The following is a 27,839-nucleotide window of genomic DNA, read 5'->3' as shown; positions in this document are numbered from 1 at the left end:
AGTCCAGCCTCTGTTTCCTTCGTCCCGGCTCACGGACACCGTGTTTGTCTTTCACCGCTTCAGAACCATTACACAAGGTTTTTTTATTTATCTCCATCTCAACGACCTTCCTCTTAAAGATTTGGGCATAGTATTTTATTTTTAGATAAGTTTCCACATCCCCTTCACAGTTAATGTTTATAGACGGAGGCTAAAACAGCCCAGTACCCATAGCAACCAGCAAGGAGAGGATACGTTGCATTATTCAGACAATTTATGTCAGAGTTGACAGTCCTGGCTCAAAGTCTCTGATGTAAATAAATTGAGATTTGTTGATCAGTGAAATCAGTATTTACCGAAGAGACACGTGCTTGGTCGGGAAGGATTATTCTTAACGAGAACTCAGCGAGGGCTGTATTTGTGCTGTCTCATTCCCGGTCTGGGGACCACGTACGCCTTTCCCTGTCCCTGCCACGAGACTGAGGGGACCCCAGTTGTACCATTCCCTTCCCCGGCCAGGTTTGGCCCCCCAAAATGGGTGTCTGTCACCATAAACCCCAGTGGTGGAGCTGCTTCCCCTTCCATGCTCACAGCATCCCAAATGTGCAGGGGTTTGGTGCTGTACCAGGACCAGCTTCACGGCCTCCTTCCCCCTTGATCCACTGTCTCAAACCCAGCCCTTCCCACTTCCCAGCCGCTCCGTGTCATCTTTGCCTTGCACAAGGGTTTTTCTGGGGCTATGCCAGATATATCCCCATTTTTAGTAGCTCTTCCTGCAGCAGCCAGCGTGGATTAATGTGTCTCTGCATTGTAGAACTGGTTCTGGCTGCCGTAAAGCTGGAGTCTTGACATTTCAGAGGCTTCTGCTCTGTTCCCTAAAGCAAAACCGAGGAGGGAGGTGATGTTCAAGCCCATCTCGCGGCGCCCAAGCCAACCTTTCTCCTTTGGGATGAGGGGGTTGGCCCTGGCTGGGGCCAGTCCGTGGCAGTGCTGTGCCACTCACTGGTGCTGCAGGGAGGAAAACACAGAGAGACCATTATTTATATTGTTTTACAGCACTTAACAACGAGGGATTAGGGGACTTTTCCTGGTTGTAAGGAGAAAAATGTGATTCCTCTCCAATTACCTCATATTTCTAAAAAGCTGAGATTACAGAGCGTGGGGATGAATCCTTCAGGCTGAGCATGAAGCACTGATGGTGTCAGAGCTACTTCCCCCCTTCCCATCCCCAGCGTGTGCTGCACTGATGCAGGGATGGACCCCCACAGCCTCCGGGTCGGGATGTGAGACTCCTGCTGCTTCCTAAGGAGAAACCTGCACCGTCAGGACCAGCCGGTTGCAGCCCCGCCATGGTGGGGCGCATCCCTCCGGCTCTCGGGGATGCGTTGAGCACCAAGTGGGGTCCCTGGAAATGTGGTCACGGGTCCGTTTTCAGAACTTCATGGCTTCAGAATGCGGTGTGGGGCTTGCTGGGCCCACCTGAGCTTGGCGGGGGTGGGGGTTGTTTGCAGCCTTGGGAAATGTCGCACGCGAGCATCTGTGTGCAGATGCTGCAGATAACGCCTCCCTTGATGTTGGGGACATTTCTCCGGAGCAAACACAGGGAAAGGAGAAACTGGTTAAAGCACAACTCCGGCCTGGCAGGGACGGCCGGGTCACCGAGTCCATTGCACCGCGCTGCCTCGGGTCACCCCGTCCTGCCGCTCAGCCCCCCAGCGTGGCTGTGCCCGCCTGGGTTTTCTCTGTGTGGCCACTTGTGTGGCTCCCGGGCACGTGCCTCCCCTCCCTGACACTGCATGTGATATTTTTTTGAGGGTGGGGGGATAGCTTGGACAAACCCGAGTGGCCCCAGTGATGGGCACACCATGCGGGACCGGCTCCACACTCACGGGATGCTTCATCCAGGGTCACTTTGGGAGATGGAGGCCACATCCTGAGGTGCTTTTCCTGAAGGCAACCTGATGGTGGGGACATCCGGAACTGGGGGCACATCCTTGAAGGCTCTCCCCTCCGCTGTAACCACTTGTAACCCCTGTGCCCGTGTTTGCTTTCGCCCAGCGAAACTGCACTGCCTTCACCCCGGGGAGGGACGGCCACCAGCCCTTACGTTGGCAAACAAACATGATTAGCCAGGAATGGAAAATAAACACACGGCGCAATCAAGGCAGCCTGTGTCGTACCCATGGAGCGATGGAGAAGTCACGATTCCCCTTGGGCTCCTGCCAGCCCCGGCTTGCTGAGTCTGCACATTTGCTGTTCGGGAAGATGGAGGGAAACGGGGGGGTGCTCAGGACTCTAGTGGAGGCTCCACATCCATCCCAATGTCCAGGCTGAACTTCCACATGGCTTTCAGGGACAGTTTGGGCGCTGCCTGCTTTATCGGGGACCCCTTAATCCAGAGGAGGAAGATGGGGGACAAGACAAGACTTTACAGGGGAACAAACCAGTCTCCTCCATCCCTGCTGCCCAGGCAAAGCAGTCTGGGCTTTAAATGGTCACAGAGAAACACAATGGGAAGAAGGTCCTGGTGGGACACACAGCTATTTCCAGGCGGGAAACTACCAGTTTGGAGCCCCAACAAATGCCTAGTGCAGGACCAGGGTCTGTCCCACCTCGGCAACGCCAGGGTTGAGCTGACTGGTCGCCACTGGCAGGCTCCTGCTCTGGGGTGTGTGGATGCAGGCAGCCCCCCTCTCCTGGGTGTCCCAGGGGATGCTCCAAAATGACCCCCGATACCAGGAAAGCAGCAGCACCCCGTGCCCACCGTTCCCCTGCCCTTCGCATCTCCCCTGCCAGGGACAGCATGGAGATGCCATCTATCCCATCCCACCCCATCCCACCTCCGCCCTCCACCCCGGGGTTCCTTTACGCACGGAGCTCCCGCCATGTGCCAGAGGACAAGTTACGAGGCTGTTTTCTTTAATTTGCACACTAAAAAACCGCCCCGGGACAGCCCGGTGAGCTGGCCACGCTGCGCCGCATCCTCCTTGGATCTTATTTCAAAAAAAAAAAAAAAGAATCGTAGGAATGTGCTGCTTTTTCCATGTTGTGTTTTCTTCGGAGCGGAAAGGTTTACCAAGGGCAGCTCCTTTCTGAATGGGGGTCGCAGGAGGGAGGGGCAGAGCCGCCAGAGCCCCCCCCGGGGAAGGAGAAGTTGGGGCTGGGCTCTGCTTTCAGTCCTGCTTTGCTGCTGAGCATTTGCGGGAGCCTCCAGGCTCCTCGATTTGGGCACCAGCACCGAGCGGGGCTCAGCCCTTGACCAGCTCAGCCCCCCCCCCAACCCAACGCCCCCACCCACAGCCTCAAATTCTGTTCTGGCCTCAGCCCCCTCCGTTCCCACAGCCGAAGCAGCAGGGACAGATGTGGGACCTGGACACGAAACACCTCCCGGCTCCAAGCCCTCAGCACCGACTGCGCATCCCTCTGCCAGCTCCAGCCCCTCTCTGCCCGGCCGGCTCCCTGCCTCCTCTTGGGCTTTTATTTTTGTCCTATAACCCCGGCAGCCATTGCTATTTCCATGGGAACCCTCCTGAAATCTGTAGCAATGTGTCCGTGAGGGTCACTGAGCCTCCCTCTCCCCCGTGCCCTATATTCCAAGCCCCGTCTCTGGTTACAGGTGACATTTCTCTCTAATCCCAGGGAGGCTGCAGCTCTTTGGAAGGGAGCAGAAGGTGCTGGAGTCTGGGGACACATCCAGGACATGTAAACGCCTTTATCCATGCTGGATGCTGGTGGGATCCTGCTGCCTCCGAGCAAACCATGGACAAGAGGGTGGCATGAGGTGGGATGGAAATGGGGAGCAAGAGGCCACCCGTGCGTGTTTGAGCTGCCAGGAAGGAAAGCAGCAGCACCGAGTGATCCTCTGGAGGGGTTTTTGAAGTTTATCACAACAAGCCATGGGTTTTTGAAGTTTATTGCAACAAGCTCGCACCAAAGATGAGTGAAGGGGAGCAGACACAGAAGATCCGGAGACCACGGAATGGCACGAGTGTGCTCCGGGAGCTGCATCTCACCGGGCACAGGGATGGAGTCTCCGAGCGAGCTCTCACCACCCCTTGCCTGGATGACTCAAGGAATTGGGGATTTGAGACATGTCTCAGGCTTTCAAATTCTCTGTTAATCAAATCCCAAAAGCTAAAAGGAATCAAGCGACATGAAAAGTGTTGCTAAAGAAGTAGGGGGTGGGAGAAGGAAACAAATAAAGCCACCACCACCCCCCCTCGCCCTGGTCCCCAGCGACAGAGCAGCCCACTTCTGCATCATATCTCATCTGGGAAAAATTATATGTTGTGAATTGCGTGCTTCTTTTGAAAAGCCTTAAAGGAGATTTAATAAAATGAGACAAGCTAATAATATAGGGAATGAATAGCAACCCTGGATGTTGCATCTTGATTTAATCAGATGCTTTTCCCCAGGGGGACGAGCAAGAGCTATAGCTAAACCCTCCTTTCCCTTCCCTACCCAGCTGCTCCCCTTGTCCTCCAGCCCCTTGCTCCTTCTCCCATCCCAGGGGGGCAGCCAGGGCAGGATTTGGGGTCCCACAAGACCCCAGTGTTCACCAGCAGCCACTGGGAATAGCACAGCCCACACTGGTTATTTGCGAGCTGGCTAACGAGCAGCACACCGGGATGCTGTACACCAAACAGGGAGAGGATCCCCATCTGAAGAACAGGTCCCTGTCCTGGGGGAGAAAAGCAGGAATTTGGGAGCCAGGAAAGCCGGGCTGGGGAGCAGGGTTGGCTCCACGTGCATTATCCCAAAGTCCCCTCTGGAGCCAGGGAATGCGGTGTGCTGCTCTGCAGGGAACAAGCCCTTGGTAGGACGTGAAGCATCTTAATGGCAAAGATAAGGAGCTCGTGTTGGATGTGCTCGTCTCTGTGGCCTGGGAGAGTCTGTGGGATCTGTGTGTGCCGGGGCGGGAAAGGCACAAATGGCTGTTCCAGCCTTGTCTTTGTCCCTGCTTGGACCCACAGGACCCAGCTGGGAACAGGGGCCGGCTCCACCCCCGGGTGATGATACTTCCCGGCTCCGCAGCACGCTCAGAAATCAAAGTCATGTTCTCATGTAATTGTTCTTTTCTGAGTATCCCTACGCTCCCCTGTCCCTGGGCCGGACACCACGATGATCCTACCTCCTGGTACATTTTGCTTCCTACATTTTTTCAGAGGCTGGAGCTGCTGTGAGCTTTATTTTGCTGCTTGCACAGTTCGTCCAAGCCGGACCCTGGGGAGCCGCATGTTCTGTTGCTGGGATGTTTGTGTGACTTTCGTGGAATTTCCTTCCCTCAGCCACTTGCTCGTGGCAGCCGGGTGGGTTTTGTTCGTTGGCAGGTGGCTGGTAAACCTGGGAGGGTGCAAACAGGGAGAGAGACAGCAAGAAACCGGGGATTGATCTGTGCTGAAGATGTTCGATTTCATTAAAGGTGTCTGCAGTCGCTGGGTTTCACGCACAGCGACCTGCCTCAGGCTCTCGCTGTACTGAGCAGCTGCGTGAAAAAGCCCATATCCTCCAAAACAAGGCGAGGAGCAAAACAGCAGGGTCAAACTCTGCGCAGGCGGTACAGCAGCCGAGGGGGAAAATGTTGCTTTACCTGCCCCTGCTTAACACTCGGGCTATTTGCAGCCCGGTCAAAAATAGGTGATGATTTTTAATAGAGTCATAACCGTGGGAAGGCTTTGCCTCGCAGTGAGGTGAATCCTTCATCATCCATCACTGGCAGCCAGCTCCCAGCAAATGTGCTTCCACCAGGAGATGAGTTTCTAGATGATCTTAAGGGGAGTCAGCCTAATGCCTCGTAACGCTCCTCTCCTGGGTTTCTCCGTCACTCTGCGAGGAGCTGGGCTCTGGGATAGTGCAGGCAGCACCCACGTCCTCTCCCCAGGAGCTCCCGCAGCCATCGGGTTTCCTCCACACGCCTGGGGTCCCTGCCCATGCTCCTGGGGTCCCTGCCCTTGCTCTGGGGTGGCTCCAGTCGCACCCCTCACCCCTGAGCCAAGCCCACAGGGTCCCAGCAGCACCTGCCTCGTGGTGTGCTCTGACTCTGCTGTTGCCAACGGGCCTTTTGGATGGAGCAAATGGATTTTCCGTTGCTGAAGCCTGTTAACCGAAGAGTAGGCTTCGAGCCGGCTATTTTTGCCTGTTCCTGGCACTATTAATAGTTGTATGGTTAACAATAAACGCCAATCAAGATATTCGATTTGTCTGTCCCCCAGAGGTCAGCGCTTCCTATTCCCCCTGTTGTTTTCCATCAACTGCTTCAATTAAATGATCTTTTTGTTATTTCAGGGTGATCCATTTGTGCTCTGCGAATGGCTATTAAACCTCTTCGCTGTCGCACACACAGATCAATAAACATGGGAAACTGTCCCACTTTCTCTCCCCAAAGTGTCCTTGTGCCTCTGCTGCCAGGCAGGATGTTTCCCTGCAGGCAGGGACGGGGCTGCTGTCTAAACTGCTGCTCCCTCCCACCCCACAGATGACCGTAATTCCTCCGTAAACCTTTGAAAATGTATTTAAATTAATATCCAAGTGTGAGACCACACGTCAGGAAGATGAAAAGCTCAGCGGTGGTGATGAAACGCACCACCCCGTGCAAATTTATGTGTTCTAGCTGTCCCTGAGGTCCCTCTCAATGTTGCAGGTGAGGCTTCTGCTGTCCTGAACCTTATTTAAGCATCACCTTTTGCAAAGTTTCTTTTCTGATAGATTCTCATAGGGTTGGTTTTTTTTTTTTATTCAAACTTTCTCATCAGCCCGATGGGGTCTGAGGGCTTTCCTTGGGCCCCGTCTCTCACTCACTGGTGGCACAGAGATCACTCAGCACAGCAACACTCCCGTTTCCCCGAGGACTCTTGCCCGGGTGCTCAGGGAGATGCTGGTTAAGTCAAACACGCTGCAGCCCCGCAGTGTCCAGGGGCTTGGGGGGGAGGGAGGGGGGCTGGCTTGTCTCCAGTAAGAACCAGCAACTAACTCAGCACCCAACAAGATCAGGACCCCGATGTGAAGCAGCACCCTGCCCGCCCCAGGAGCATCCCTGCTGCCTGCATCCTTGCTGCCTGCATCCCTGCCGCCTGCATCCCTGCCAGCATCCTTCCTCCTCCTCCTCCTCCTCGGGCAGCGTCCCCCCCTTCCCCCCCCCGGCCCCACAGGGGCTGCAGGGCCCTGTGCTGCGGCTCATGCCCCCAGGACGAACTTCCCCAGCCCTGCCTGGGGCAACACTGCAGGTTCCCTGCCTGCCCTGCCTGCCCTGCGGGCGCTGCCCGCCCTCAGCGCCCCCTAGCGGGGGAGCCGGCGCTGCAGCGGCACCGCGCTCGGAGCCCCGGGACCGGGCTGGGGTCGGGGCTGGGGGGTCGGGGTTGGGGTTTCAGGGACGAGCCACCACGCAAAGGCCTCCTTCCCGGTGGCACGGCGCAGCCTCCAGCCCGGGCTGCGGTGCCCGGTGGAACGGGGACGTCTCCTTCCTCCCGTTCCCTGCACCCACCGTAGAGGGGCTTTTCCCTGGTCTTGCTGCGGGGCAGGTGCCCGCACACCCCCGCTTCTGCGCCGAGAGAAAGTGTAAAACGGAGTAAAAGCACATCGGGGAGCGGGCTGGGACACACACACACACACACACACACACACACACACCGGCACCCCGCGTCCCCGCGCCCGGGCAGTGCGGGTGACAAAGGGGTCCCGTTCGGGGCGACCCCACTGCCGGGGCGTGCGGAGCCCCGGGAGGCTGCAGGGCGCCGGGATCCCGCACCGGGCTGCCAACGGGACGGGTACAAAGCAAGGAGTCCCCGGGCTGAGCTGCAAAGGGGTCGGCTTCCAAACGGGACCGGGAGCCCGCACCGGGCTGCCAACGGGACCGGGCTGCACGTTACCGGGAGTGTGAACGGGACGGGGCTGCGCAGCACCGGGAGCCCGGCCGGGGCTCCAAAGGGTCCGGCTGGCAGAGCACCGGGAGTGAGCACCGGGCTGCAAACGGGACCGGGCTGCAAAGCACCGGGAGCCCCAACCGGGATCCGAACGGGAACGGGGCTGCGCAGCACGGGGAGCTCCAACCGGGCGGCAAAAGGTCCGGCTGGCAGAGCACCGGGAGTGCGCACCGAGCTGCAAACGGGACCGGGCTGCCAAGCACCGGGAGCCCCAGCCGGGCTGCGGCGGGGGCCGGGGGGGGGCGCGGAGCTGTGCACTGACTCAGCCGCCGCCGCCCCGGGCCGTGACGCGCCGAGGGGCGGTCGCTGCCGCCTCCATATAACGCGGCGGCGGCGGCGGCCGTGCAGAGCTCACACCGGCCTTTCCTGCGAGGGGAGAGGGGCTGAGCAGCCGGGCACACGTTGCCTTCCTCCTCCTGCTCCTCTTCCTCCTCCTCCTTCCTCTCGGCGCAAGCTGCTCCTTCGTCGGCTTCAATGAAACTGGCAGCGATGATCAAGAAGATGTGTCCCAGCGAGGCCGAGCTGAGCATCCCCGCCAAGAACTGCTACCGCATGGTCATCCTGGGCTCCTCCAAGGTGGGCAAGACGGCCATCGTCTCGCGCTTCCTCACCGGCCGCTTCGAGGAGCAATACACGCCCACCATCGAGGACTTCCACCGCAAGTTCTACAGCATCCGCGGTGAGGTCTACCAGCTCGACATCCTGGACACATCAGGCAACCACCCCTTCCCAGCCATGCGCCGCCTCTCCATCCTCACAGGTACTTTATGGGGAGCAACCAGGAGGAAAGGCGGGGGTCCCTTTGCCAGATTTCAGGTGTCCTTGCCCAGTTTGGGAATGTTTCTCCAGTCCTGGGAGGAGGGAGGTGGGATTTTGTGTGTGCACAGGGTGGGCAATTTTGCTCCCTGCATGGGGTGGATGGGAGGATGCAGGACCCAGGTCCTTCCCCGAGTCTCTAGATGGCTTAGGCAGGTCTCTGTGTGTCCCCGTCCCTGCAACCATCTCACGTTCCCTTTTTCTCCCCAGGAGATGTGTTCATCCTCGTGTTCAGTCTGGACAACCGGGACTCCTTTGAGGAGGTGCAGCGTCTGAAGCAGCAAATCCTGGAGACCAAGTCGTGCCTGAAGAACAAAACCAAGGAGAACATCGAGGTGCCCCTGGTCATCTGTGGCAACAAGGGCGACCGGGACTTTTACCGGGAGGTGCAACCCCGGGAGATCGAGCAGCTGGTGGGAGGGGACCCCAAAAAATGTGCCTACTTCGAGATCTCGGCCAAGAAGAACAGCAGCCTGGACCAGATGTTCCAGGCGCTCTTCGCCATGGCCAAGCTGCCCAGCGAGATGAGCCCTGACCTGCACCGCAAGGTCTCGGTCCAGTACTGCGACATCCTGCATAAGAAGGCGCTGAAAGGCAAAAAGCTGCTGAAAGAGGGGGGCCGGGGCAGCACGGAGGAGGCGTACGGCATCGTGGCCCCCTTTGCCCGGCGACCCAGCGTCCACAGCGACCTCATGTACATCCGGGAGAAAGCCATCGGCGGCGGGCACAGCAAGGAGAAGGACCGCTGCGTGATCAGCTAGGAGCCCCCAGTCGCCCCGCGATGGGAAGGAAGGAAGGGAGGAAGGAAGAAAGGGAGGGGGGAAAGATGCTTGTTTCCGAACTGACTTTGGGCAGGCAGGAGGGTGGGCAGGTGCCCACCCGGGTAGAGAGAGAGAGAGGGTCGCCTCTTCCCCAGCCTCCCTCCTCCTGAGGCATCGCTTTCATCGGCTCCCTCCCCCGTGGGTGCATTTTGGGAGCAAGGGATGTGAAGGAGGAGGCTCAGGAGAGAGTGGGGGTGCCTCCGGGACCAGCCTCCTCTGGGCAGAGAGACAGGGAAAGGGTGAGCTGCTGGGCAGCCAGGCGGGAGGACGAGCGTGGAGGGCAGGGACCTTGGTGTTTCTTTCCCTCCCAAACCACCCAGCCTCAGGCACTGCCTTCAGAAGGGAGCCTGGGGCTTTGGGGTTGGTGTTTTGTTGGTTTGTTTTTGTTATTTTTTTAACTTAAGAAGCTGTGCACGGACTCTGGCTCAGTGTCATGTGTTCATCTGTGTCGGCAAAGCACGTGCAGAAGACACTCCTAAGCTGTTGCAAAGACATTGCAGAGTTACAGCCCCGATGGACCAAAAAAACCTGACTCTTGTTTACATTTGTCTTGTCTGATTTGCAAGATTTGGGGAGGGCGGGGGGAACGGGAAGGGTTTTTTAAATAAGAAAATAATAGGCACTTTATGTAGGTATTGGTTGTCATTGACATGAACAAAAAAAAAAATCTTCAAGTGTTTCTACCGTGGGTGAAACTTGATGTTTTATTTTTTCTACAAATTAATAAAATCTTTTTAAAATGACACCTGTGGGTTTGCCTTTGCTTCTCCACCCGGCCCCATAGCAAAACCAAATCCTGTTAAACCGAGACCTGAGCCCAACCCCGAGGTGCTAAAAAAGCCCCCCTCGACTCAATCCCTTTATTATTACCCCATTTTCTCCGACTCCCAGAGCAAAGGTTTCCGTCCCTGCAAGCAGCCCATTTCTTGCCACACAGGGGGTAACGAGGGGCCACGCACAGACTTAGTTACTCAAACGGGGTCAGCGAGCCAAGACTCTTTCCTCACTTCACTAACGGCGAGTGACGATCCTGCCAGCCCCATGACACGCCGGGCACTGGCATGTCATTCACGGCAGAAACCGAGCAAACTGACATCACTTCATTATAAAGAGCTGATTGTGTTTCATGCTTTTTCCTGATTAACTAAGCACGCTTTAATGATGTCAACAGAGAGTGATTCATTTGCGCCCCGTCCTGGATACTGTTTTTATTTTGCAATATGAGTAAAGGAAGTACTTTGCTTGAAAGGTCACCTTTGCATTTTTAATCTCTGCTTAATAACAAGTTGCAGTAACCATTGCTGGAAGTGAAAGGGAAAGGGGAAAGCTCTTCCAAGAACAGCTCTCCCTGGCTCCAGCTTCTCTTTCAGTTCATTTTCAGCCCCCGTTCGCCCCCCCGAGCGGCAGAACAAATCTACATTTAATACATTTTAATGGCAAAAAGATTTCTGCCGAAGCCACAAAACTAAGGTGGGCGAGTGAGAACTGCAAACCAAACCACTTCAGTTTCGTTTGAAACTTGGATTCAAGTTGACAGAGTTAATTTGTTCCTGTGCTCAGTGCCAAGTATTTCTTTGGAAACACGTTGTTTCTTCCAGCCCCGCATATGCCCTGATTTCACAGGAACAGCCACTGGCAAAAAAAAGGGAAACCACTGTCCAGGCATGAGACACAAGAATTTATTGAGCTGGGACAGGCAATGGTTGGCAGAAAGGTAATTTCAGTAATAAAAAGAGCGTACATTGTGCTTTGTTTATCTTGGTGTTCTGCTTTGCTCAGGGTTTACACACTGGCACCTTCCCAAAGAAAGTACTAGCAAAGTATTCCAGCGGGAACAGAGTAATCTCTAGGCTGCAGGTGAGACGTAGCCACCCCAGCTCCCCACCAGCAGAATTACTTGCCTCTTGGCTTAAGAAAGGAAAATGCCACCCAGACAGACTTTGCTTCTCTTCTGTTGAAGGCACAAGTGCTACCTGCCCTTGGGTGGCTGGTTCTGGATGGATATTGTGTTTCTCTTGATGGTTTTTAACCTCTTCCGCTACTGACCTGCACCATCTTTCAGCATTAATTCAGGGAACCCTGAGATTTAAGGTCCCATCACATCTTTGTTAGTCGTCGAGATGCGGTGCCGCTTACCAGGCTGCCATCAGCCACCGTAACAGCGAACGCAGGACAGAGGGCAGGGAGCCCTGGGATCCGTCTGACTGCGAAACAACATTCAAGAGCTTTCCATCAGCCCCTGGCAAATGTTCGAGCCGCTCAAGTGCTTGTGTTTATGGGAAGCCCCTGGAGCACTTCAGCTGTGGAACTGACCCGTCCTGTTGAGCCTGACTTTTGTCACGTGTGGAGTAACTAAAAGCTCTTGCCATTTATGCCCTTTGTTTTGATTCTGCTTTCCCTTCTTCTATTTTAAAAGCAAGATGCCCAATGTGCTGCCTACAAGATGCAGTCGCCACAGATTTACACACCCAAAGCCTATCAGAATCCACCCTCCCGGCAGTCCCTGCTTTGCTCTCCCAAGTCACCCCGCTTCCAAAAAAGCCATGTCAAGACGCAGAAGCTGGGCCCAGGCTACACACGTCCTCTGCGCTGCCGAAATCCTGCCCCTGCTCAGCCCACATCCACTCAGTGAATACACAAGAGGGGCAGTTTGGAATTTCACCGTCTTTACTTGACTCATCTCAGACACAGCCAGCACTTGTTTAGAAAGAGAGAAAGAGAGAGAAATACAAAAGTAACTGAAAGCAATCTTTCCTCTTTCGACACACTGAGACTGGAAAGTGTCCCAGAGACCCTTTCCAGGAGCAGGGCCAAACAGCTCACACTTCTCTCTTGTGCTCCCTTTTGATGTTTGGCCACTTTTAAGTAAAAAAAAAAATTAAAAAAAATGCAGAAAATGTCCCCTTTTTCTTGTTGAAGTTAACCAGCAGGTACTTTGACCCTTAGAGAGGAGAACACGTCTCCTTCTTGCTTGAATATAGAAAAATACTACCTCACCCCACCCCAAGAGAAAACAGAAGAGATGCATATATAAATGCACAGTCCTACAGCAGATCAAAGTCAATGTGCCGCTGTAATCATCATGTGTGAAGCACACAGTGTTCTGGTTCAGTGTCACACGTCTGCGATCCACACAGACACAACTTCAGAGCAATGCCACCCAAAAAAGCATAAAAGAAAGAAATGTAAACTTCTGCCACGTTTTTCTCTCCTGTTCAGCCCGGAGAGGCGGTTTCTCAGACCTGGAGAGCAGAGCAAATCCTACTCCTTGGGGATTTCAAACATGCAAAGGCTCTTGTACTTCTGCAGCAGTTCGTTTTTGGTCCGGACCTGCTCCCGCAGGTTCTGCAGCTGCTGCTGCTGCTGCTCTGGGCTCACACCAATGCCGGGCATGGAGCTGATCAGCTTCCTCATCTCCTGGAACTTGTTCTTCAGCTCGTTCAGCACCTGGTGAACATCCTGACTGTCCTTGTCCATGCTGCAGAGGAGAGAAAAATGAGACACTGTTCAATTCTCCTATTGGAAATGCCCCTTCAGCCCACAGAGGTGACACTCATTTCCAGTACAACCAGGGCTTCAACTGCAATCCACTGGGAAACTTCTGCTTTTGGTATCTAGCTACACACACCTAATTCACCTATCCCAGTAAAATGGACACAGAGAGCTATACAGACTGGGTAACCTCTGGGGCAAACTGGTTTCCTGGTAATTTCCAGCACACAATCCAGTTACCTCAGGACCCATCAATCGGGTAAGGAGCCGGTCTGCAGCTTTGAAAACATTATCATGGAGCCAGGTAAATTCTCCCTCTGTTTGAACTCCCGTATCTCTCTTTGGGGAAGGTAAGATTACATACGTATGTTGTGTGTAGGCACCTAGAAAAAAAAGATCTCAGTTTCACCCGTGACCTGTTGCTGCTGTAATACAAAAAATCAATGCCGTCAAACAGCTTGACAGCAGAAAACAGAAACTGTTCCCCAAAGTATCAGAGAGTATCCAATGGCAGAGAAAATGGTACTTTGGAGCGTTAAAACAGCTCTCTGGGGATATATATCTAATAAAAGAGAAGCGACACCTTTTTTTTTTGTTGGTTTTTTTCTTTTTTTTAACAACAGCACAATTGGTGCTGCAGCCAGCTCTGTGCTTTTCAAGGATCAGTGTTGTCTGAGGCAGCGTGTGCCCTCAAATCCTCATTAGTATCTGCCGCAGCTTTGTTAGCACCAGCGAGAAGTTTTACCGATTCCAGGCAAAAGCGAGTCCCTGCTACCAGGGCGCCTGTTAATAACGAGTGAGGGATTCTAATGGTCTTTGAAAACTGGGAGCCCGCTCAATAGCCAGACCTAAAAATAAATCTGCTTGGCACGACCAGGGCAGAGAGGTGCTCGATTATAACTTTGGGGAATCATGACACGGCTGAGAGCAAAACTTTTAACCAGATGGTCGTGGTTCGTTTCAAAAGCTGGTTGGAACAAAATATTCATTACTCCCTTCTAAATAAAACTGCAGCTGGTACTATAATGTATCCCCATTATGCAGGCATTCACGGTCAGGTCGGCAGTGGAAAAATACAGGGGCACACACACACACACAACCCCATGGCACGTCTGCGGAAGGATGGGTTGACACTGCCTTTAACCCACCATCGCTGCAGGGTGGCTTTGAGAGGGACGTTCTCTCCGCTCCAGGTCTCCCCAAGTCTTCTTCCCTTCCCCACACAGAGAACTGATGGCTGCTCATCCAGCTGCTTGATCCAAAGGAGTAATTATTTCAGGTTTGGGTTTTTTTCTTTTTTCCGATGGGTGGTTTTCCTGATGGATCAAGCCACTGAAGGAACTCCTGCTTTGAGGGCAGGGACAGGCAGGTGTGAGGAGGAGTGGGAAGAGACTGCAGGTGCCTGCAGTAATGCAGGATTCAACCCAACGTCCTACCTCAGCCTGAGCTGATGGACTGCGCATAAGACCTGCCTTTAAGGCACAGTGTTCTTCATTACACCAGCACAACCCACTGTTGGTGGAGCCACGCGCTGGGACCTTAGTGGCAATCCCATTTTATTGTACAAGGCTGCAAATAAAGGCAAGCCCTGCTTGGGAAAACTTTCTTGGGACCCAAACAACAGGAAAGAGCACGTGTCCTTGAATGTAAGCAAATTTACGCGATACATCCTCGCTCTCAAGCACAGAGTCACCTTGGAGACGTGTCTTCATGGCTGAGTCAGTGTCAAAACAGCAGGGCCAGGCTCTGTGACTAGCAGCAGCGTTAAAGGATAATACGTTTGCCATCTGTCAGGGACATGAGGCAACACATCCCACCGCTTGCCTCTGTGGTCCTACCCATCTACAGCACCGTTCAGGGTACCTACGTCTGCTTGTGCTGCCCAGGAAATGCCATGTGCGAAGCCAAGGAAGCAAAGGGAGTGGGTGGCTCAGTGGGACAGGGCACAAGATATCCTAGGGACTGTCATCTGCAGGGCACCATGACCTGCTCGGTGACATAAAGAAATCTGGGAGTTCTCAGCCCATGGCTACTGCCCACTTTGCTTATGTACGTGATTGCACCTAGCAATGGGCTTAGCCTCACTTCTGTGGCTTGGAGGGATCTGGCAGAATCGAGGCCAGGGGCAACCACCCACCCTCAACACAATGGGGAAACTGAGGCAAATCAGAAGGTTTGCATTCTCACACCCGTTCTGAATCCAGACCGGTGTGTCAGGAGGTGTTCAGTCTTTCCTTGCCACGGCACAGGCTGCAGAGCCATTAAGGGTGAACCTCTCTCACCTTTCAGACATGTTTGATGCAAGTGAAACATCAGCAGGACACAAACCAGCCTCAGCTCCTAAATAAGTGCAGAGGGAAAAGGCAGCCAGGCCCACAACCAGTAACAAGGGAACTCATGCTCCCCATGCCCTCTGCCTCACCCCGCAGTGTGCCCAGGTGAAAGCACAGAGCTGCCCAGGATGGATTTTTACGGCAGAGCCATACCCCTACCAGGATCTCAGACCGGCATCTCTGAAGGGGTTATTCCAGGCCAGAAACATGGCAGTTCTCAGTGCCCTTGTACAAGTACCTTTTACCCCTACAGTACTTATCTTGAACCAGGAAGAGAACAATTTAACCCGTACCACTGCAGAAGTCATCCTCCTTTTTACAGCTCCCCAGAAATGGGCTGCATTCTTGCCCCAGCACTGCCTGTACGTTCCGAGGCTGTTATCAGCCAAATAATACAGTTATCTGGAGCAATAACCCAGCGCAAGTACAATGCTCCTGCTCCTGGGTGTTGATGGTGGGGCAGTGTACCTGGGCCATGGGAGCAGCTGCATCACCCAGGTGACCCAAACACCACCCTGGCACTGGCGTGACTCAGAGCGGAGATGTGCGTGGGGCTGCACCAGCTCCCTCTGACACTCTTCCCAGGAACTCCAGCCGGGAGGAAAAGGGCAAAGGAGACTCTGGGAGGTTGGAGAGCATCATTAGAGGGGTGACCTCATTGCCCTGCTAGCCATCTGGGGCACCCTGAGGATGTTGGCAGTTAATAGATGGAGGACCCCATAGCCCCGCTCCCCATCCAGGACCCCCCAGGGATGCTGGGGGCTGCAGAACATCATTAGAGAGGGATCCCATTGCCTCAGTCCCTGTCCAGACCATCCCTGAGGATGCTGTGGGTGGGAAAGCACCGTTAAGGGAGGGACTCAATAGCCCTGCTCCCTGTCCAGGGCATCCCGAGGATGCTGGGGCTGGAAGGGCATCATTAGAGGGGGGACCCCATAGCCCTGCTCCCCACCCAGGGCACCCTGGGAATGTTGGGGATTGGGAAATATCATTAGAGGGGGATCCCATTGCCCCACTTCCTGTCCAGGGCATCCCTGAGGATGCTAAGGGGGGGAAAGCATCATTAGGGGGGGGGGGGGCATAGCCCTGCTCTCCACCCAGGGCACGCTGAGGGCGCTGGGGGTCAGACAGCAGCATTACAGGGGGGTGGCTGGAGCAGGGGTGAAGTGCCCGGTCCCGGTCCCGGTTCCGCTGCAGGGCAGCTCTCGCCATGCGGTGCACGGCGGGAGAGGCCCGGTCCCGGCGAGGCTGGGGGAGGCCCGGTACTTGCGGCCGCCGTTACCATTTGATGATGTCGTGGACGAGCGGCAGGAAGGAGAACTCCTCCTGCACCGGCGGCAGCGGCGGTGGCGGCGGCTTCTGCTCGGCGGGCGGCTCGGGCGGCGGCGGCTCCTCGGCGGCGCGGGCGGCGGCGCCCCCCGAAGCCATGGCGGACCCCGGGCCGGCGGCAGCGGCGCCGCGCAGTGACGGAGCGGGGCGGAGCTCGGCCGCGCCGCACCGCCCCACCCCGCCGGCCGCCTGCGCCGGAGCCTGGGATGAGCCTTCTCCCGAGCTTGGGCCTGGGCCTTTCCCTGAGCTTGAGCCTGGGTCTGGGCCTTGGGCTGGGCCTACACTGGGGCCTGGGTCGGGGCCTGGGTCTGGGCCTGCTCCAGAGCCTGAGCTGGGCCTTCCCCTGAGTTTGGCGTGGGCCTGGGCCTTCCCCTGAGCTGGGGCTGGGCCTGGGCCTGCTCGTACTCCAGGGCCTGGGATGAACCTTCCCCTGAGCTTGGCCTGGGCCTGGGCTTGGGCTGGGATTTCCCCCGAGCCTGGGTCTAGGCTTGGGCATAGGACTGGGCCTGGGCCTTCCCCCGAACTTGAGTCTGAGCTTGACTTGCGCCGGGGGCCTGAGCTTGAGCCAGGTCTGGGCCTGGGGCTGAGCTGTGGTTGGGGCTGAGGCTGGACCTGGGTCTGAGTTCGGGCTGTGCCCCTGTGAATCCCCCCCGGCAATCTCCCTGAGCCCTGCTCGCCCTGCTGGCGCATTGCCCCACGCAGGACTGAGCTCCGCGCAGGAGCTGGGGTGTTGGAGGAAGGACAGAGCACAGGGTCCTGCACCCCAAGGGCAGGACGAGGAGAAGAGGTCCCAGGAACCATCCTGAGCTAATCTGGTGGTGGCTCCCAGCCCTTCGGAGCACTCAGATTGGTGTGCCAAGCCTGAGTGCATCCCTCCCTTTCGAGCCAAATCTTAGGGGAAAAATTGCATTATTCTCTGTTAAATCGATAGCTATGGCAGGGTTTTGCTGTCTCTTGGCTTTCTGCCGTGGTTTTTCATTAGTTGGTGTCCTTAGTTTGACTTTAATGCAATATGTCAAGGGGGCTGAGTGACAGGGATGTGGTCTTTGTAGTGCCTTAAAGACGGATGCTTACGTGGGAGCAGGCTTTCTGCCCAAGGGAGAAAGCATGGCTGACATCAGTTGGAGGGAAGGCAAGCTGGAGCATTGGCTGAGAGCCTGGGCTGGAAGGTGGAGGAATCTGGAGGAAGAGAGACAGAAATCTGGTGTCGGGGCTGGGACCGCTGTGGAGCTGGGAGAGGGGGAAGAAATGGGGCTCTGGCGTGCCTGCGGGTGGAAGAGGCGGCTTGAGATGGCGTGTGGTCGAGGCTGGGAGATGGAGGATGATGCCCCTCTGCACCAAACGGCCTCAGAGTTTGCCTCAGCAAACTGCTGCCGCTGTGTTTAAACCCCTCTACCAGCACAAAGGATCGCAGCGCTAATGATAGCAGCCAGAGTCATGAGTTTTTCTTCCTGGGTTGGCTTACAGAAAATGCATAATTTAATTTTTCATTTGAAATAGTCCCCCTGCTCAACCGTTGGGGGCTGAGGATGACTGGGAAGGCAATTTTCTTTTTTAAACCAATTTCTTTCAAAAAGCAAACAGAGACTATTTATATCTCAAAATGAGAATGCTGGTAACCATTTAGATACGTGGAGTATTGACTGTTTGCTCTAAATATAGCAGATGCAGTCGCTCACTTTGTTCCTTCTGTCAGGAATAGATCCCGGCTCGGGTGCTGATGCTGGAATGTGCGAAGGAGCCTGGGGGAGGCCCATGTCCCGCAGACCAGGTCCCTGCGGGGAGGCTGGTGGTATTTATGGTCCTTGACTGCGCCAGGCAGGAGGTACAGGATGCTGCGTCCTTCGCGTAGGGCTGAGCTGAGAGGTTCATTTCTGTCACTTTTTATGTCCTGTTTCTAAAGCGAGACTTGATTCAGGCTCCGTGGGGGACGCTTTCTCTGTACTATGTTGGTTTTAACTCTCCCCTTGACTTTAGGGAGGAGGGCGGCTAATTGCTAGGCTGCTGGCCGCCTGCCTGTAATGGGTGAGTCAGGCAGTCATTAGAGCAGGTGACAACACGCAGATACCATTCAGCCGTACCTAAAGTGCTGTCAATCAGCATTTCTTTATGCGATTCAGTTCCCATTTTGGGTCATGTGTTCCCACAGCAGCTGGAACACAACAGCTTTATCTAGTTGACGTTCCTCCTTCTCCCTGCCTCTCACCTTCCCTTTTGTCCTGGTTTGAGGCCCAAACCACAACACCTTCTTGTGGGAGCAGCTCCTCTAGCTCCCTCAGGTCACCCATCTCTGTTCTTTCTGGCTTGCCATGTCTGGTGGCAAGTCCAGGGGAGAGCAAAGATGTTTTGGAGTAGGGTTGTGGTTCGACAGGCTCCTCCATCACTGAAGATGCTGGTGAATTGGTCGGATGAGACTGTGTGGTCACCATTTGAACATCAACCTGTGCGAGGGGCACAGTAGAGCTGTTGTCGATACCATGATGGCGTGTCCATACCCCTGGTGAGGGCAGTGGGGAGAGGTGAGACCCAGCTGATAGGTGTGGCAGGGAGGAGAAGGTATTTTGGGTGTGCAGACAAGTGTTGAGCTCAGGTGAGGAGCACTGTGGTGTGCCCTAATCTTCACCTGCCCTTGTGGAACTCCGGGCTGTGAAGCCCTTGTCCCCATGTGGTGAGTATTTGATGACCTGGGTTACGTCCTTGTAATGTAGTTCCTAACAGATACTGCCAACAACATGGTCTTCCCCATCCACATCATTTTGCAGTCCTCTTGGGGTCTCTATCTCAGACGGAAGGGCTGTGTCTGACCATCTGCTGTTCTCATGCGGAGCTGGTGCTCGTCTGCAGTTCTTCCTAATTTTCAGTCTGGATTTCGTTACCCACTGTCAGTTCCTCAGCAGAAGGGTTTGAATGAACAACCTGTGAAAACTCCTAGTGAGGCAGCTAAAACACGAACAAAGATGCTTAGTGTTGAATGAAAAGAATAATTTCCCCCTGGATTTGGTAATAAACCTGAAGTGCAAATGATCGACCTGTTCCTCACACTTGATTGTGCCTCTTTGTATAATTCGCTTGCTGAACAGCCAGTTTCTGAAATGTGCAAATTTCTCCAAATCAGCTGCTCCCCCATGTCTTAAAGCCATCATGTACACTCATTGCTCACCCAAACACTTGGTTAACCCCAAAAACCAGCTAATCCTAAAAACCAGCTGATCAAATAATCCGTATCCAGAGCCTCTTTTGTTACTGGCAGTTTTCTTTACGATACCAATGGTTTTTGTTTTGTTTTGGTTTGTTTTTTTTTTTTATATTTTCCTGTCATTTCTATACACAGTGCGCCTTTTGTCCTCTTCCAAAGGTAACTTTTGAGGGATTTACCACTAATCATTTAATTCATCACCAGGTGACTCTGTGCCTTTCACCGTTTCCTTACAATGACTTCACGTTTCTGTGTTGATGGTCTGGCATTTCAGTGGACTCCACTTCTCTCTATTGGACCATCTGGAGCTTGTTGTGCTGTTGCCACCAGCTCTGTTAACTCTTTTTTTACTATAGGGCTATCACCAGGTTGAGCTTTAGCTGCTCCTGCACTGCATCGTCAGCCTGAATTTTCTGTTTAAGTCTTGCTAAGCTGCCGTGGTGGGATAAGTCTTTATTGCTAAGTTGGGAAGGTGCTGGCGGGTTTGTGGCCACCTGGGATGGGGTGATAGGAATGAGAAGTTACAGCTCCAGCCCTTGGCTGCGGTCAGCAGCACAGAAATGTTGGACCTTTCCATTAGGTCGTGGCTGTGATCCTGCTACTGCTCAGGTTCCTGGCCAAGATCCCCCTAATTTTGACCAGATGGGAATTTGGTCTCAGGCTTTGCCCTGTCTTGAGTCTTGGTGTCATTCAGGGACCATTTCAGGGCCCTGGCATCCTGGGCTTCTCAAGGGTTGCTGATGGGAATGGGAGTGTCATAAGCCGAGCTTCATCCTTTGAAGCAATGTTTTAGCCAGAGAGATTTAGACCCTGGAGGTCTGGCTGCCCCCAGACAGGTAGCCCTGTACCACCATGTGCTCCCAGAGCAGCTGGTGCCTCAGGTACCACCGGGGTTTAAGATCCAGCTGGGGTGAACAAGCAGCACCAAACGCATCCAAAGCCCCCCAGTGCCTCCTGGAGCTCACCATGCTTTGGCAGAGCTGCTGGAGAAACCCTGCAACGCCCCATCCTAGGGCTGCCGTGGGGAGGAGGGCTGTCATCCCATAGCCTGGGAGATGCCATCCTCAAGGAGGGTGGCTGCCTGTATTGGGAGACCCCCGATACAGGACAGAGCTTGGGACAAGAGGTGGCACAGGATGTTTGTCCAAGCTGCTTGTAGCCCCGGGTCGGGTGTCAGAGCTGCAGGGCATTGGCCTGGCCATGAAGGCCAGCACTTTGGGGGGAGAATGGGATTGGGGATGATTCAAGGGCACAGGGAGTGGCAAGCGATCTCCTGATGTTCACTGATGCCATCCCACCGCTGAGCAAACACGGGGGCTGGCCCAGGCTGCAGGCCACCCAGGGGGAGGCACCCAAAATAGTGCGTGGGCAAGGGGAGCACAGAAGGGCTTCTTGCGTAAGGTCAGCTATGCAGAAACGCAGATCCAGGAAAACACGCAGCCGGATCAGCCGCAGCCCCCAGCCAGGCCCGTCTCCGGGCACAAGCGGCTCTGAAGCTCACTGTCTCCATCAGACAGTGGGATGGTGGGTCCTGGGAGCCACCGGTCCCCGCAGCATCCCACCAGGTCATCCCGGAGCTGGGCTTGAGCGCTCCCAGCCTCATTTTGCACCCAGTGCAAACAAAAGGGGCGAAAGCCACCTCGCAGGAGCAAGGCAGGAGCTTGGAGTGTGAGTTTGGGGTGTCCCTGAGGAAACCTACTCCTGCAGAGGGAAGTGCCCTTGTTACCACTGGGCAAAACCAGCCCCGGATCCCTGCTGGCTCTCGCCCGCAGCGCGGTGACTCAGCAACGTCCGTGCAATTATTTACAAATAATGAGTTATCCAGAAAACACGTGCCACGACATACATGAGGCAGCGGCGTTTGCGCTCTCCATACGCAATCACGGCCTTGAAGCAACGCTGCAAGAGCCTGCACCAGTGCCCAGCCCGGGTAGGGATTTCTTCCCTGACCTCCCGGATGGCACACCCTGCGCGTTGGGAAGGTGATGGAGGGGGGGCAGCACATCCATGGGCATCCCTGGGCACACGCGTCTCTGTGTGTGTGTGTGTGTGCATCCCTGCGTGGCTGCAGACCCTGTGTCTACATCCCTGTCTGCATCCCCGTGCTTGGGCATTCCTGTCTGCATCCCTTTGTATCTGCATCCCTGTGTATCTGCATCCCTGAGCTCGTGCATCCCTGGGTCCCAGAGCAGCGCTGCCCTGCTCATGGGCGCAGCGCGGGCTTCACAGCTCACTCTTTTCAAAGAACGGGCTTGAGATAAATTTATCTGGATACATGGAGCAGAGGCTTCCTAATGGGGTCGAGTTAAGGACTGTACTGAAGTCCCTGCTCCCTTTCTCGGTGCCGTTCTTATTCTGCTAAAGTGGGTCAGGCTTTGTTTGTGTGTTTGTCAGGTTCCCTTCAAGTGCGGCAGGAAAAGCCATTACCTGATCTTTGAGCACTTCAACACGTTACTCTTTGGTTACTTAAAGCAAGGGGAGAGAAAAGGAGCTTGCTTTTTTGGCGCCACTAAAAAGGCATCGGGTTAAGATTTTAGGCTGTCCTTTGCTCAATTTGGAAACACCATTTCGCTATAATTGGCCTAAGAATAACCCAAATTTTACATGGGCTTTGCAAGATGAATCAGGTGTCCTTGAGGAATACAGTTTTATATGCCAGAGCAGTGGGTTTCTGGGGCAGCGCCGGCGTCGTGGGAGACACGTCTCTTGCAAATCAAGGGGCTGGGAGATGGAAAAGTCTCCATCCAGCTCCAGCAGGAAACCATTTAATCCTTCTCCTGACCTGGGGAAAGGTGCATTTCTGCAGACCCACGGCCGTGGCAAGAGCAGGATTTTGGTGAGCCTTCCTCCTCCCAGCCCTGGGCTCCCTTTGGAAACTGCAGCCAAGTCAGGACCCCCGGGGCGGTGCCGTCCCCCAGCCCAGAGCAGCTTGTCCCCCTCCTTGGCCATGCTGGCAGTTCTTGCTCCTTTTTGGAGCTGCCAGTCCGAGGGGCGGCTTGTCATGGTCACACATTCCCCGCCCCAAGGAGCCCTGTTTGCCAACGGTTTAATATTTAGCCGCTAATAAACAAAGTGTATCAGAGAGGTTTTGCTGATCAGGTAGCTAAACTTTCCTAGGAATTTTGCTGGCTCTTACAGCGCAAACAATCCCAGGATGTGGTGGTAAGCGTGCCTCAGATAAAATTTTCAATGGAAAATGACCTGGGTTTTCCTAGAGCAGGCTCCCTGCATCCCTCCAGCTCCCACTCCCTTGCTCCTGGCCACTCCTCAGGCATCAGCTGGTGTTCCAGTGCTGAGCCGTGTCTCATCCTGCCCAAAAGCTTTCTCGCCATCCCAGCCGCACTCTGATTTATCCAAGGAGGAGTTTTTTATCGGCCTGGGGTTGTTTTGGGGTTTTGGCTCCGAGCAGCTGTCGGGGAGCAGGGCTTGCTTCATTCTCGCAGCGTCAAAATAAGGTTTACAAACAATGTCAAGGGGGAAAAGAAAAACCCTCCTTGTTGTTCTGACTCGAGAAATGAGTGAAGTTGTCCTTTGTGCCTTTACCCCATGGGCATTTCTTAGCCAGAAGCCTGACTTTTTCCCCCAAAGGAATGTGCCCTAAAGCCCAGCTCAGCGACTGCTGCCCGGCTCGGTGACCATCAGTGACCATACGTGGCTCGATCCAGCCCAGAGCCAGCTTTTGCCCATTTTTACCTTGCAGATAAAGCTGGGCACAGCCTGGCTCCTCTCACGATGGCAGCCGGCAGAGAGGGAGGCCGGAGCATCACGCAAAGCAATTCAATCTGTAACACCGTCTTCTAAACCCAGCGTGGCTCAGCCCGTTTCATCATTAATCTGAATGCAAACAAATGGCATTAGAGAGGGGCATTTGGCCCTCAGATAAACACTTGCCCGTCCGTGCTCTCCCTCCCGCGCAAAACCGTCCCTCCTGGCACGGCAGGAGGCTCTTCGGATGCTCCCGCGGCGTTTTGCTCTTCCTCCACAGCAATGGCAGCTCCTGGCAAAGCTGGGCTCCGTGTCTCTCCCGCTTGGGGATTACATCGGGAGCTGGCTGCCGGCCGGCCCGTTCCGGCATCTCTCAGCAACTGCAAAGATAATTGCCATAAGTCTAATTGTTCCTGCTGGATAACGAGCATTTTGCATCATCATCCCCAGCTGCCGAGAGCATCATCTGAGTTGCTATTTCAGGGGCGGAAAGCGGCTCCTCTGAGCCAGGAAAGGCTGAACCAGGCTGGATCCGACTCCCGTTCTGAGCCCCCGCTGACAGCAGCACCGGTTTTGCAGCCTGCTTTGGGACAAGGCACAGGCCAGAGACTATTCCCAAGAGGCAGCCTGGACAAGAGGGTGTGCAAACGTGGGATTTTCAACGTGCTGATGAAACACGGCCAAATCCCCAGGGATTTGTGTCTTCAAAGGGGTTTCTCCCACGCGGACACGACATTGTCCCTGCGGGATGCAGAGGGCTGGGGATGCACGTGCACACACATGGACGTGCACACGCATGGATGCACACAAGCATGCAGGCATGCACATCCATGTGAACACACACACGTGTGTGTGTGTGCACAGAGCTACTCCCACGTCGGGGACTTGCGGGTCAGTTTCCCTGCCGACCTGGTGGGCTTCTGCTCCAGACTTTCTCCCCCATGGAGGCTGCTGTTTGAACCTCTTCTTCACGCAGGCACGGGTGGCCATGAGCTCTGGAGGATGGTGGACCTCCGAGGTCCATCTTTTGCTAAATTTCATAATTTTTTAAACTAGCTAACAGGCTCATAAACCAAGCAATTGCAGGGTGGAGCTGGCAACTGAGCAGAGAGAAACCTCCTCCCCTTAGAAACCAAGGATTCACCTTTACAGTGCCTGGTCGCTGCTCGGTGTAACGAGCTGTGTGCGTTCTCAAACATACCACGTTGCTGTCGATCCAGTGGTGCCCCTCGTTTTGGGTGATGTGGTTGCAGACAGCAGGGCTTGCTGCAGCCTCCCCACGCTGTTGCACCAGGCAGACCCGCTCCGTGCTGGCGAGACACGCAGCCCGGGCTAGGACCACAGCGAAAGTCACCTTCTCCCCCCCGAGTGACAGGGCAGATGAACCAGCCACGTGGCAGAAACCCCACACTGGGCATTGATTTCTCCTCCACCAACAAGCGCTCTGCAAGACGCAGGAACCCGCCACCTCCCAGGCAAGACCGAGGATGGCCAAGGCTGCTCTGATGCGCGAGACTGGCTTGGCAGCAGGAGCGAGCGTCTGAGCAAGCCGAGAGCGTGGCGCTTTGCTCCCTGCACCCCATCCAGCACCTGGGGTGGCTGCTGGTAATCGCTCGGTGCCACAGGATGTATTGAGTAGCTGTGGGATCCCTGCTCCACTCACGCTTACAAACATGCGGCCTTGGGGCAGCATCAGCAGAGGCTGTACATCCTGTCTGTCCTGTCCTGTCCCGTCCCGTCCCATCCCATCCAATCCCATCCCATCCCATCCCATCCCACCCCACCCCACAGCTCCCAGCCCAGCCCTGGGCTCCACACCTTGCTTGCTTTTTATTTATTCTCCACAAACCAGGAGGCTGCAGCCGATGGTCAAGTGCGATCCTTGTTCTCAGAGCAGCACACCTCGAATTAACCCTCCAGGCTCCCTGGGCTTGCAGAAGCTTTCAAACACTATTTTTCCCTCTCCTGCTCCAGGGGTTGCCTGGCCACAGCCCAGCAGCGAGGAGGCAATGCTGGGCAGTGGGGTCCATGCTCTGGTCCATGTGACTGCGGCCAAGCTGCCTTCGCCATACCCTGCTTTGGCTTCTGGAAAGGGTTTGGGGACGTCAAATGTGCCATAAAGATGTAAGGCAAAAGGACTTTCCTGCCAGGTTATCACTTGTGCCCCTAATGCCATGCAGAAGTCCCTGGAAATGGGTTTGCAAAGGATGCTGCTGAGCATGCCTTGGGAAAGGGTGATTCAGGGCTTGAGATAAGAGTCCTATGAGCTGGCTGGGAAAAGAAAGAGGGGAAAAAATGTGTCAGGGCAAGAGAGGAGAGAGATAAGCAGCGCATCTGGTCTGGGAGCATGAAGCCGTCAGCCTCCCTGGCGCCACGAGGCTGTGGGGTGGATGGATCCGGGCTGCGACAGCCTTGGATGGAGCCGGCCATGCGGCAACCTTGGATGGAGCCGGCCACGCAGCAAAGCCTGCTGGCTGTCAGGGCTTGGGCAGAGCCACATGGGAGCCAAAACCCTCTGGCTGCAGAGGGCAGGGAGGAGGCAGCCCTGCCTGGGGACCCGCTCTGGCTCCCAAGGGGCGCAAGAGGAAGGGATGGCAGGGATGGTTGCCCGCAACTCCTCGCAACCTGCAGCCCACCCTCGGCCCCGCTCGCTGCCAGGATTGTCATCCCAGGGCACAGGATTTGGTACGTGCCAGGTCACGGGCTGCGCTCAAGGGTGAAAGATGCTAATTTAGTGCCATGAGCTTGTTCTGTGGGTGACCGTGTGTTACACCTTTGGGAGCTGCAAGGCACTTTTGTATCAGCTTAAGCTTTTGGGGCTGGGGTATGTTTTGTACTGAAGCAGTCTCTGCTGCTGCCCAGAGTGGGGTTTTGGGGAGCCGGGAGGGAAGGCACATCCCTGTGATCCAGCTGGGCCCTTGCAGCTGATGCATGTTGTCTCCTAATTGCAGTTCTTCACGTTCTCTGAAAACAAAAGGCGTAATTAGCTATAGGATGGGAAACGCCAGGAGATGGAAGCAGCCTCCGGAGCTGGTGGTGAGGGGGCGGCTGCTCGAGGGCTGGGCTGCGGCTCCCACTTTTGCAGGTTCCCTTCTCCCCCCCACCAAATCAGTCACTGGCATTTCTCCCGCCACCATCACTGTCCTCTGCATCCGCTTGGGCATCCCGGGAGGAAAACCAGGCGCTTGGGAGCAGCTCTTTGCTCTCATCCCATCACTGCCGCACCCCTCCAAGCATACAAACACGCTTCTCTTCTGCCAGTTCCGCATTTGCAGCCACTGTATATACAGTATAATCCACCCACAGGGTGTCCAGGCTGTACTTGGCCGGGAAGGACAGAACATCCTTGTGATTCGAAAGGTCAAAACGAATGTCAATACCCTGTCGGTTTGACTCAGCAAGAATGCCAAAGCTGCCTTGGGGACACAAAGTGCTCGGAGGGAGAGTTGTGGTTGTTGGATACGCTGCTCCCTGCACATCAGGCACAGGGTCCCCGAAAGTGCTCTGCTTGCTGCAGAGTCGGGCAGGGCAACTATGTATTAATAATAATAATACATGGTGTGCAAACAGCTTTGCCTGCTCAGCCCGGAGGTCCCGGTACCCCATCTCCACCCCTGGATAGCGAGGGGTAAGCAGGTCGTGATGCCCCTCCACGACATCCTCCCGGCTTCCCCCAGTTTCTGGCTCCGAAGCCCAGCTCTGTTTCCTCCCCAGGGCTCCAGTGCAGGATTTTCCTCCCAGGACTCAGCTGTGGAGGATGTTCCAGGTCCATGGGCAAAACGCAGCCATTTGCTCTGGGATCTGGAGGGCAATGAGTCCCACAGAGCCCCGGGCTGGGAGCAGCCAGTCAGGGCTCATGGCTGGAGCAGGAACAGCATCTGTCCTGGTCGGACCTTCTCCTCCTCCCTGATGGGGAGAAACTGGTGTTGATTTGAGCTGGGCTGGAGGAAACTTGGCTTGGGCGGATGGCTGGGATTGATTTCCAAGTGACAGAGGCACTCGCGTGTCCCTTGAGCTCCCGGCCCTGTGCCTAACGATTTTCTCTGCTAATAATCTCCGCTGAGCAGGCAGCAGCACATGCAGGCACCGAGCACGGGGATGAGGGGGACAGTTCAGAGCCTGACATGGCGATGGCAGGGCCATGCTGCTGTTCCTGACGTAGACACCCTTTGCATTTCTCCCCCACCCATCCCAGCAGGAGGGCTGCCCACAAAGCCCTTGATGCCAGCGTCACTGGCCCCTCTAACGA

At 55.2% G+C, this 27,839-nt stretch overlaps 2 protein-coding genes across 2 annotated transcripts; one reads left to right on the top strand and one right to left on the bottom strand.

Moving 5' to 3' along the window:
* Nucleotides 1-8,372: 8,372 nt before the first annotated feature.
* RASD1 (ras related dexamethasone induced 1) lies at nt 8,373-9,475 on the top strand. The gene is made up of 2 exons (XM_074158669.1): nt 8,373-8,658; nt 8,925-9,475. Exons 1-2 carry the CDS (start codon nt 8,373-8,375, stop codon nt 9,473-9,475), a joined length of 837 nt encoding a protein of 278 aa, XP_074014770.1.
* Nucleotides 9,476-11,194: 1,719 nt separating this feature from the next.
* MED9 (mediator complex subunit 9) lies at nt 11,195-16,803 on the bottom strand. The gene is made up of 2 exons (XM_074158676.1): nt 16,643-16,803; nt 11,195-13,013 (listed from the first exon to the last, which is right to left on the bottom strand). Exons 1-2 carry the CDS (start codon nt 16,786-16,788, stop codon nt 12,797-12,799), a joined length of 363 nt encoding a protein of 120 aa, XP_074014777.1. The 5' UTR covers nt 16,789-16,803; the 3' UTR covers nt 11,195-12,796.
* Nucleotides 16,804-27,839: the final 11,036 nt, after the last annotated feature.

This window comes from Numenius arquata, chromosome 14 (genome assembly GCF_964106895.1).
Source record: "Numenius arquata chromosome 14, bNumArq3.hap1.1, whole genome shotgun sequence".
In the NCBI taxonomy this organism is placed as follows: domain Eukaryota; kingdom Metazoa; phylum Chordata; class Aves; order Charadriiformes; family Scolopacidae; genus Numenius; species Numenius arquata.
The sequence above is the reverse complement of the archived record's forward strand: the minus strand, read 5'-3'. Positions and strand labels throughout refer to the sequence as shown.

Coding starts and splice junctions, on each gene's coding strand:
- RASD1 (XM_074158669.1), top strand. CDS start 8,373: ATGAAACTGGCAGCGATGATCAAGAAGATGTGTCCCAGCGAGGCCGAG. Junction 8,659..8,924: donor CCGCCTCTCCATCCTCACAG/GTACTTTATGGG, acceptor TTTTCTCCCCAG/GAGATGTGTTCATCCTCGTG.
- MED9 (XM_074158676.1), bottom strand. CDS start 16,788: ATGGCTTCGGGGGGCGCCGCCGCCCGCGCCGCCGAGGAGCCGCCGCCG. Junction 13,014..16,642: donor GTCCACGACATCATCAAATG/GTAACGGCGGCC, acceptor TCTCCTCTGCAG/CATGGACAAGGACAGTCAGG.